Here is an 11833-nt window from a genome sequence, read left to right as displayed (position 1 = left end):
TGGATAGTGACATTATCCTGTGGTAACAACACACAGGATCCCGATGATTTTAGGCATTGTAAGAAAAGCCAACATACTGAACTTCTCAGGAAATCTTTCTGTAGCCCAAAGAGGACAGACAGGAGGGAGAGCAACACTGGTGCCACGGGATCTCACTGAGATACATCACACAGCCAGTCATCAGGGTTTGAACTGGTTGTAGCTGACACAGTATTTGAAATCACACATGGAAGAAGAAATAAAACCTCATTTATGCCACAGACTGGCAAAATTCTCTCCCTCTATGCCACTCTGGTACTGGTATTTATTTACTGGTACATACACTTCTCATTCTTATTATTAAATATTTGTGAATCCATTTAATTATGTCACTTCAATCCATTAAATACACTGCAGGTGCTCTTGGAAACATGATCTGAGAGCTGTCTTGATTCAGCAATTTACCTTGGTATATTTGTTCATTGTGATCAACAAGGAAGATGGTTTAAAGCTTTTGTTGCACACTTGTGAAAATGTAGCAATGGCTTAAAACTAGTTACCATCAGGAAAAAAAAGGTTACTGTGTTAATAACAAAGATAACGTCTTAATTTCCAGTTACATTTTACAGGTCGTTTTACATGTAATTTAGATATATTTTATTTATTTATAGATATATTTATATTTATTTATATTTTATGGTAATTTTCATGTCATTTAGATATATTTTATGTGGATAACAAAATCTTATACCTTTGTTTTCATTACTTCAACTAGTACTACTGCCTTACATAAAGTGATAAAATAACTAATGTAACAAAAAGAAAATCTGTATAAAATGTCTTTTACTACCCCATAGTAGCTTCAAAACTAAAGTACATCTTGAGTCAGACTGAAAAATGAGAAGAGCTGACAGTGAACTCAGAGAACTCAAGAAAACTGTGGCTTCCATGAAAGAAACCAAAACCATATCACAGAATTACTGTGCCCACAGGCTGGGAAAGACAGAGAGGGAGAGGGAGGGAGAGAGAAATGACCTTAGATGAGAGATCACACCATGTCTGTACTTTCTGTAATTTTGACTACAGCTTCTGGAAGAGTGGTATAGTTACACATGGTCATTTTCCATAGAAAAAGCTCTTGGTAAAGCAATTTGAAAAAGCACCAAGAGTTCCAATTCTGTACATTTTAACCCCAATTGAAAATAAAAAAGTTTGGGGAAGACCTGGCCAGGTGGTTGAAACACAGAAGTGGGACTTATTAGTTCCCCACAGTGCCACAGACCTTTTGGGTAACTCATACCCTTTCTTGATACTCTGGTTTGCCTCATGTAAAAGCTGAGTTTTAAAGCTTAACTAATAACAGAAGCCAGATGAGCTTTCCTTTGCGGACAAAGAATGAAATGAACAAAAGAAACTTGGGAAATATTAAATAATTTTTGTGAAAGAATCAAATGGGAAGATTTTCAGTATGCAGTTTTTCCAAAGACTGTAAAATTTATTTTCTTTGACTAGCTGAGCATCTCAGCCCTAACAATTTCGGGTGTTGTTTTCCTCCTCCTGGAAGTTTTGCTCTGCAGAAACTAACAGAAGGGAGAAAAACAAGTCCTTACTTTTGGTCAGCCATTATCCGGGGAGCTGGTGAAATTGAGGGGCTTGACTCCAAAGAGAAGGAATAGAACTTCTCTTGTGTTTTCAAATTTAAGAAACTCTGAAAACAAATTCTTATGGGCTTTGAAAACACAAGTTCCAAAGAGGTGAAAGCCCCCAAAATCAAAGTTTGCAAATGATTCAAAAAGCAAGTTCAAGCCACATGCAGCTGTTTCACCTGGGAGTTCTGGGGACAGTCACTGCTTGATGTGCTGATAACAAAACAGAACGCATAAATCAGCACTACATTCATTCAAAACTCTTGATATTAATTCTTACAATGTACTGACAGCAAGAAACACCTGATCCTGAGACATCACAAAAACTACCTTAACAAGAGAAGGGGAACAAACACAAAAGGCCATCTAACACTGGTACTGAGAAGTAGGTGGGAGCTGTGTTTTAACAGCCGAACTACATTGCTCTGTTCAAACCAATCACAAATGCATCATTTACTGCATCTAATTTGTCTAATTAAGCAAAGCTGGATTTCCCATCTCATGAATCAGTATTATATACATGCAATACAGTCAGAAAGAGGAACTAAACCACCAGCTTTACCACCAAAATATCAGACAGAAGAGAACTGACATGAGTACACACAGAGCCAGCCATTAACAGGATAAACAGCTGCCGAGACTAAACCAGCATTGTTCCTAAGTGCTAGAAATGGTAAAAAATACAAATCCAGGTCAAGCCTACCACCAGGAATAGCAGACAAGCTATCCCAGAATTCTGTGCCTACACAATCAAGTCCAGTGTTTGTATTATTTTGAGGCTTAGGAAACCCTTGGCCTCAAAACATTTGTGTGTTGCTAAGCCACAATCCTGACAACCCACACACACCACCCCCATCCTCTGTCTTCCCTGGAAATGTAGATCCCAGCACTGGCTCCAGCACAGAGTCCACTGTCCAAGTGCAGAAGCAGCTTTAACAGTGGCTGAAATGCAAGTTTTCAAGCAGTAAGTAGGTGTGCTCCTTTACAATGTACCCCCCAGTGACATCTCAGTCCGCTCTCCTGCATGGAAGGGTGTGTGTGTTATCCGGGACTGTGTAACATGCTGCAGGACAAAGCCACTGTGCAAAACCTTGTTATTACAGTGCAAAACATTCCTGTATCCACACTCAAAATGCTCCTCACAGCACGTGGCTGAAAGGCCACCTGGGCAGGTCTGGACTTGCACTACTCCAGATGCCATGCAGTGGAGAGGTGGGGAGGGGACATGAATTTAAAAGAGAGGCTCCACAAACAGGAGCATTTTCAGTCTGTTTGAGCTTGCAAATGAAGGCAGGACCACACAGGCGAGAACCAACACAAAAAGAGAAAAACTTCAGTGAGCAGGGGCAGCATCACCAACTTCTTTCACCTGTTTCTAGTGGAGAAAGAGTCATAATCAGACCTCCGATGTTTTCACAAGCGTGAAAGACTGAATGTATTCCCACCTATCAAGAGACATTTTGAATTTTACATTTGTTCCAACCTGCATCCACAAGAGAGGTCTAATGTAGGTTACTGACTGAATCTATAGCATTAACTTTTCTCTGTTTATAGAGTGGAACAGGCTTGCTGTAATTTATTTCAGGATAAATTAAGGAAAGGTTTATGATGTCTTATGTTTTGGGTTTGAAGGCAAGGGAGTAAAAATGTTGAATTTGCCCTGTTTGGTATAATATTTGGCACCTGGTGTTCTATAGTCACTGGATTAGTTTATTTTAAAATTAGTATTTCCAATAATGGAAATTATGTGACCAAAATCACTCACTTTACCCTACAGATACATAACCCACAGCTAAAGTCAAGCTAAAAGTAATGCTTTTCATTTTTCATTCCAAGTCTTACATTAAGATTTCATAAACTTGCAATATTCCTGTCCTTGTCTAAAAAAGTCTATTCATGCATTTGATTTAATAAATAATGTATTTGATATACAAGTAACAGTGAATGCCAAGAAGCTGCACAAACCAAATTCATTCTCTCAAGTTAGCTCCCAGAAATATGTGCGAGGCAGGAATTTCTGTTTCAGAAAATTCAAAGCAAAATAAAACATCCGTTTTATTGTTTTCAGACAGGGAAAATAAGATCAGTCTATAAAGTTCAAACAAATCACACTATGTGAAGTATTTTTGGTTTGGTACAATTTAAAAATTCTAAAATGCTTATTTGGTTTATCTCCAGAAAACTTGGAAAAGCAGAGGCAAGCAAAATTTGCAAACATTTTAAGGCATTATCTAGCTCATTGACTAATAAAACCTCATTTTACTTAAACATGTTTTTTCACATTCAAAGTTACTCTGATGTAATAAACTCTGTAGCTACACACATTGCACTGAGAATAAACTGTATTTTTAAAATTTTTACTGAATTATTGAGGAACTCAAGTTTAAGGCACTAGAAAATTACATGTCATGTTTTATTTGGAAATAAACATATTTGTGTCACTCCACTGAGCCAGGCCCTTCACAGGCCAATTCCTCACCCTGGCATTCAGAGTTAATGCTAAACTGCTGGTTACTCAGTTGAGGTGCAGATGCATTACTGATCCTGGATACATGCCTTTATCCAGCCCTAGCTGGGACAGCTCATGCAGCTGCTCAGAAGTAGCTGTAAATGGCAAAAAAACCACAAAGTGAACATAGTGGACTGTACAAACTCAGATCTGTATATTGGTTGCTCACATATGCGCATGACTATGAAAATTGGGGAAAATCTGTCCAAAGATTTATTTTTATCCAAATTGCTTTGTTTCTGAGTCGTTTCCACGTGCTGTGCCCATCCCTTCCCCAGAGCAATCAAGTCAATAGTCCAGAGTGTTGAGGGAGTGGCGTCTGAACTGAGAGCTGCTCTCTGGTGTCCCGGTTTGCTCTGCTAAACCTCAGGTGTGCCAAGTGAGGCAGATGCAGAAACTTATCAGTTCTGGCTTCTCCTGACATTCTGGACACTAAGTCCTGGAATCCAAATAAAGAGGATATTAATCAAAGAATGCCAAAGTGACTTTTCCCATTTTGATGAAGACTAGCGAGCTGAACAGGCTTTTGCCTGTTATTCAGCTCCATTTGCTTTTTTGTCTCTGTGCACATCAGTCAGCAGAAGGAAAACATTTCCCAGTAGTGACAAGGAGATAAGGAGATACTCTTCCAGGCATTTTCATTTGCTCAGCTTTCAATAACCATCACACCCTTTAGAGATGGGGCCACAATTTCAATCTGTGCAATTCCCAGCATCTCCTGGCACTCTGGAGGCTGTTCTTACCAGGCAAGGATAGGGAGAAGGCTTCTCTTCCAGTGAGGCTCGCAGATCCAAACTGCTGAGCAGGGGGTTGCTGGAAGGGACCATATTTTCCCAGCCAGCCAGGCAATGCTGTGAAAAAAGATGGGAATGCTTTACCCTTTTTTATCTATTGTGGCCTGTTATTATTTAGAACTAACTTCTGCAAAGGGAGGTTTAAGTGAGTAATTAATTTATTATTTTTTGAGGAGTTTTATATGACTAACAGGAAATAAATGAAATCTCAAATAAAGGAGAATTACACTGTTGTCCCCTCTTCCACCTTTCTAAACTGATCTCCCGCTTTGTGAACTCAAGCACCCGACCTCTCTGAACCTGTCTCAACTGACTCATCCAGTTCCCTAAACCTCAAAACTAAGCTTCCTCCCACCTCTTCCCTGGAAATCTCTAGGCCTGGGCTAGGTTAGATTAGCAATACTGCCTGCAGCATTGACTACCGGCTGGAATACAGAACCAGCAACACAATAGCAGTTTTAAATCCACCCTTGCCACTACTGATTTTGTGAATACTTCATGGACACTTGCCTTTCAGACTCCTTAACATCTGTGGAAACAAACACAGGCACTCTTAGCTATGGTTCATCGTGTTGAGAAGCCAATGCCTGAAACAAGTCAGCCAAATCTGCCCCAGAAGGATACAGCTCCACATGGCATTCTCTTCTGTGCAGTGTAAAGCACTGGAAATGTCATACACTTTATGCCACTCACACAAAGGCACAAACTCAGAACACACCAAAGGATGTTCTGGCTATCTCACTGACGCATTTCAAAAATTTTAGTGGAAACTGCCAGGGGAGTCCCAGATTCTCGTTCCTTCTTGCTACAAAGCAAGGCCCAGCCTGGGCCACGCCATCAACAGGAAGACAGCAACTTACCGAAGGCAGTGCTAGATTGTCTGCCGGCTCAAAGCTCCTCCTGCGATGGGCTTTGTACTTGTAGGCTGGCAAAAGGGTGGATCTGGGAATGCTGACCCTGGAACCACACAAGGAAAGTAACTGCCTACACCTCTGCCAAGGCACAGGGAATCTCTGCATGCCTTCCCATTCAGAATCCAAGGATCTAACCCCAAAGTGAACCAAGTGAACAAGTTCTGGATTAGGACAGTAGATATTTTACATGTACATTCACATTCTGGACCAAATTCAGACAAAACCTGCATTTCTCATTGATTACAAGACTGTTTCTGCTTATAGAAAAGATCAGTAAAGAGTTTTTAAGCAAGAGATACCTCTGCCTTGAAAAAAGCAACCTTCTACAGAGCTGTTATGATGCTCTTTTCTCCTTCACCTGATCAGCTTTTTCTTCCCTACTGTTTCCTTGAGTTCTGCATATTACAAAGCAGTAATTCTTATTTACCTGACATAAGTTGGCTCTTCCAGTGTCCCCGGGGGCTGGTGGGTATGTGGGATCTTACACACAGGGCAGGCAGATTCTGAATCCACGGGGATGGTGAAGAGGCGCTGGTTTAATCTGTAACAGTAAACACCTGCACGGAGCAACAAACCTTCATTGTAGTTCTTGTTTGTCACAAGGTCCCTGAACCCAGTCAAAAAAGCTGTGTTCTACCACAGTGCCACACCTGCATTCTATAAAAAGAGCTGCTTTTCCTGAAATATCTTATACATTTCCTGTCCCCAAGTAAGTTCCTAAAAAGCAAGAACAAAACTTCAGCCTCTTTAATTTAAAAACAGAACATTATCCAATTACAAGAAACCCTGACAAATTAAAATAACACTGAGAGAGGATCCCTAGAAGACTCAACCATCTTTGGAGTAGGAAGTTGAATCTGGTTGAAAAGCTGCAGCTGAAAATAATACATTCTTGCTTGTCTTGCACGATGCGGTGCTCAGGATGATAGGTAAAGACTGCTCAGTTGTTTATTCACAGAAATTGCATTAGGAAAAAATATGATCTTACACTTATGGGAACCAGTTATCAAATCCAGTTCTTGTTCAGGACCTGTGCAATCCAGAGCCTTGGGTCTAAAGAAATGCACAAGAAAATCAGTTAGTAACAGAGGGGCTGGCCCTCTGAACAGCACTGCTTTTTCCAAGCACACATGACTGGGAGGTAAATAAAGGCCCTCAAAGCCACGCTTGCAATGTCCTGCTGCAATCAGACTATTGTTCTTATTACTACAGGGATTACTAAGGGATTGAACATTGCTGCTTCAGCCCTTCCCCATTGCCACTTACTCCAGGTGCTGCTGATGAATACAGGTTTCTCTGTTGGCCTGTCGGAACTCCTGCAGCTCAGCAAAGTATTGCTCAGATTTTTCTGTTACTGAAGACTTTGTATCAAGGAGCCCTGAGAACACCAAGGAAAGAGAAAAGTTCAATGATTTACAAAATTTGGGAAAGTACCAAAGCAAGCCTCACAAGAAACAGTCAAAACAAAATAATGATAATGAGAAGGGCAGAACATCATGTCAAGCCAGAGATTTACTGTGTGTTTTGGGTCCCTTATTGCATTCATTCATTCCATGTATTTGGTATCCCTTCTGACCCCACTTGGCTTTGCCATTTGCTGCCTGGATTCCCATACCGCTGCTACTTCACCACTGCAGGTAAGCACAGGTCACCTCTGGTCTGGAGAGGGGCCTCTGACAAAGCTGCAGGCCTTTTGCTGGGACCTGCTCCGTTGATCCTAGGACAGCAGTTCCACCACACCTCAAAAGGATCATAAACTGTGTTTTAACTCTTAATATCACCACGTCACACTGAAAGCTTTGCTTCAGAGTTAGGACTCACCTGCAATCCAGTCATAGCCCAGGAAAGGACGGGCAGACCAGCTGCTCACAGGTACGGCATCTTCTTCAGGGTCAGGCTGAAAAGTCACATGACGAGCTTCCTTCTGAAAGAAAACAATTCATAAAGACTTCCTAATCATCTGGCAGGACATTCAAAGCTACAGCTGAGGAGACAACTGGCAGCTGTTCAGATGAGACAGCTGTGGCTTAGTTTGAGACTGGATTCTATCTATGCTTCTACCAGTAATTTGCTTATCAGCCCTTTTATCTTCTCAATAAATACAACAGAAAGAGGAGGCAGGGGACTTCCCCACATAAGGCAGGATTTTTCAGAGCTTTAAACAAAATGCTGAGCTGCGTCGCACATCCCCAGAGATCAGGCAACCTGCACTGCCTTGGAGGATGATCACAGCCAGGGCCTGCCCTTCCACCTATGGAAACAAACTGTGCAACAGCAGCACTGCACCTGCCTGTTCTCCCTCAGCATGTGGATGACATATGCAAGAGACAGGGAACCTCACAGTGAAGTATTACGGATTTCCAGTCTTTCAGTTCACTGGCTAAGGAAAGCAGGGCCTGAACAAACTGCAAACAGCCCCTGGCTGCTATAGCTGAGAACAGTTCTGACTCCAACTTCCAATTTACACAGTGGGAACAGGGCAGGTAACATTCTCCTGGCCCTTTCTCCTCATCATTCTGTTGACTTAGGAAAATAAGAAAAGCATTTGTTTAACATTTACCTTTAACTCTTTGGACCGAGATGTCAGCAAGACTGATTTAGGGATACGGGGCTCTCTGATGACCACATGCTGCTCACTGGTCTCTTTATTTTGCACTCTGCTCAGTGATGGCTCCGGATGACTTTTCTCATGGGGACCATGCATCAGAGTGGACTGTCTTCTGTTCTCTCCCCGTCCCAGGAAGAAGGATTCTTTCTCTGGACTTCCTCGAGCATGGCCATCCCCATGCGCTCTGGAGATTTCTCTGCCACACATAATGATTGCAGACACTGGCGTAACATTCTTCTCTTTCCCAGGAAATCTGGAATTGAAACCCACTCCTTCCTCTGTCTTCGCTTGTTGTTGCTGTACCCCTCTGTCACTGCTGCTGTGTTTAAGAGATGAACTGAGGGCTGGGCCAGCTCTGGGTTCCACAGACACCATTATTCTGGGGTCAGCTGTAGACTTCACTGCATTGACCTGATTTTCCTTCTGTAAGGACAGAGACTCTCTCAATACATAGCATCAGTCAGGCTACAAATACCTTTCATAAGAACATTTCACTCACTAAATCAACCTCTCATTCTAGTCTGTTCACTCCTTTAAATTCCTGCAGAGGAAAAAGAAAAATCCTTATGTTTTGGAGAGGGTAAGAAAGAGATCCACTTCCAGCTAAATGCAGCTTTTCCCAGTTTGAGGAACCACTGAACTTTCAGCCCTTGTACTTAGAAGAAACAGAAGGATTTTGTTCCACAACGTTCATTCCTATCTTCAATGAAGAAACTTGCCTTTCTTAGGCAGGAACTGATCTCCAAACCCTTGGCCAGGAGATCAGATTGAGACCACAGGATAAACAATCACCAAAGGGCAGCTACTTTTCTAATAGACTCCATATTCCCCATTCCTCTTTCTAAGAGCTCTTTTATGTCCATATGTCTCCTTGACCAAACCACACCATAGGCAGAGCTGCTATCTGTCATATGAGGCCCATTTGCTTCCCTGAATTTCTAGCACAGACACCACACATACCCCTCTCCTGGGCAAGGGGACACATCTGTCAGCAGCTGTGCTGCTATGAAGGGATGCTGGAAGGAGTTGCCTGCTGGGAAGTCCTTTTCTGATCTCCTCCTGCTTCATTCTGAGCATTTGTAGAAGGTCCTGGTTGGTCTGGCGCAGCCTCTTCAGGAGCTCTAAGTCCATCCTACAAAAACATTTTAATGTAAAACTAGAGGAAGAGTGAACTACATAAATTCACCACATTAAGTGAAGAAGCAGACAAAGGTGAAACCACTTTCAGAGGACTTTTCCTAAAAATTACTTACAGCTGTTGAAATGTTGATTCTTGCTCCTGAGAAATCAGCCAGTCTCAAAACTCCTTATGCTCAGAACCAGCAACACTAGATGTTTCTCTCCCCTTGGATATACAGTCAAATATTTTGCACTCAGAAACTGGGAGCTGATTTAACAGAGACAAGAAACACTGACAAAGGAAACAGTAAACACGAAAAATTCACATCAAAAAGCTAAATAAGAGACATTCGGTTCAGAAGCTGTTATTTAGGACATAGTTATGCAATTCTGCTGTAATGTTCTTTTCAAGCATTGAAAATTATATTATGATAACACTAGGATGCTCGTAAGTTCAAAATATTAATATGAATGTATCGGCTATATCCAGAAGAAATACTTAGTCAAAACTGTCCTCCATGTTCCCCAGGCAGGAAGGCTCCAAAAGGCTCAACTATGACTCAGGACTACAGTTCAGGCAATCCCAATCCCACGAATGAATTAAATTAAATCTCACAAAGGGATGCCCTTTTATTAGAAAAGGGGAGTGAAAAGGAGTTAATAAACAGAAAATGAATGAAGCGTAGCTTGACTGAAAGGCTGTCACACTGTTCAACATCTTTACAACATCACAAGCTCCTCTAAATTTGCAGAAAGTGGATTTTTAAATAAGACAGCAGCAAACCCTAAACCCAAACTCCCACATTGCTTTTGACTAGACTGATAAATTATGTTCTCAAGAAAACTATGCGTTTCTCTGGGACCTTTTGTTCCAAAGGATCCCCAAAACCTTCTGCAAAACTCATCTGATTTGTCTTTGTGTCTGCTACCTTGGCAACTAGACATGAGGAATCCAATGCACATGTGGTACAACAGCAGTGGGAGGAATCGAGAGCAGCGCTAACAATCAACAAACTACAACATACCTCTTTGTTACAAAAAATAAGGGAGAGGTGCACTACAGAACAGAAAATAGAAATATCAGTCTTGAGGCACTAAACTAGAGATAATTAGAAAAAACCCCAGTAGTTCTCACAGCCTTCACAGGACAAAGCTAATAGAGCATCTTCTCATTTCTTGCTCATCAGAAAGCAAATACTCTAAAAATAACATCAGTCAAGGGACTTTCTGGAAGGGTTTTACCAGATGAGGTCCATGCTTGGCATAATCTACAAGTCCTTCATGCTCAACCCCGGGGGCTCAGGTTTACTAAACTGCTCTAATTTGAAACCTTTGTGAAAAGGAGCTTCGCCTCCCGCGGTTAGAGATAAACAACGGCTGTCTCGGGAGCTGAGAACTCTCCTCCCTGCGAGGAAGTTGTTCAACACTCCGCGCTGCTCCTGCACAGACGCGCTGGTTCGGTCCTCCCATGGCCACGAGGAAGGGGAGAGAGCCCGAGCATTGTAAAATTCCCCTTTCCTCTCCAAGAGGCCGGTCCGGCAGCCGGCAGAGAACGGTGAACCCTACCCTTCCTCGCAGTGCGGGGAGCCCATGAGCCTCGCCAGGCCCTACGGCTCCGGGGCCGTGGCGTTCAAAGTCCCCGCGCCGGCCCCGCGTTTCCCGGCCCACCTGCACCGCCCCCACCGCTCTCGCCGGGAGCCGGGGGATGCCCGCGCCGCTCCGGGAGCCGGGGGATGCCCGCCGCGCTCCAGCCGCCGCCGGGATTCCCCCCCGCGGCCCCGGCGCGGCCGTTCGAGCAGGCGGTCCCGCCCCGCGGCTCCCGGCATGCGCGGGGCCCGGCCCGGCCCGGCCGCGGGCTGCAGGAGGCGGGGGGAGCCACTCGGGACAGAGCCCTGGCAGGACCCTGCCCCCAGCGCTCCGTGTCGGTAGGGCCACGTACCCCCAGTACCCCTATAGCCCAAAGGGAGCTGTTTTGAAAACTTGTCACGGGAAATCTGCCCTTTTCTAATACGCCCGATGTAACTTACCAGCTGAGGATACTGACCCACCACAGTTTCAGGCCACCAAGTCAGTAGTTGCTCACTATTACTTCCTAAAATATTCTCAAGAAATCATTGATTCAATACTGACAATTTTGGTGCAACTAAAACTTTCTATTAAACAAGTCAGTATCATTGGTCTCTTGGTCAATTTTCAAAGTAAGAACAACAGAAAAAGGTCGCTAGTGTCAAACATGCAATTCAGTACCACAAAGCAGCAAAGCT

The 11833-nt window shown here is 43.1% G+C and overlaps 1 protein-coding gene across 1 annotated transcript; it reads right to left on the bottom strand.

The window, feature by feature from the left end:
* Positions 1–4266: 4266 nt before the first annotated feature.
* Positions 4267–11231, bottom strand: LOC121675705 (migration and invasion inhibitory protein). Its single transcript, XM_042051359.1, has 10 exons — positions 9704–11231; positions 9411–9582; positions 8403–8873; positions 7664–7766; positions 7109–7220; positions 6831–6895; positions 6270–6399; positions 5789–5885; positions 4878–4985; positions 4267–4573 (listed from the first exon to the last, which is right to left on the bottom strand). Exons 2-10 carry the CDS (start codon positions 9579–9581, stop codon positions 4418–4420), a joined length of 1413 nt encoding a protein of 470 aa, XP_041907293.1. The 5' UTR covers position 9582; positions 9704–11231; the 3' UTR covers positions 4267–4417.
* Positions 11232–11833: the final 602 nt, after the last annotated feature.

Source organism: Corvus kubaryi, unplaced genomic scaffold, assembly GCF_017639235.1.
Source record: "Corvus kubaryi isolate FWS band 111438036 unplaced genomic scaffold, C.kubaryi_AGA036_p1.0 75, whole genome shotgun sequence".
NCBI lineage: Eukaryota > Metazoa > Chordata > Aves > Passeriformes > Corvidae > Corvus > Corvus kubaryi.
Note: the sequence above shows the minus strand (reverse complement) of the source record. Positions and strands in the feature narration are given on the sequence as shown.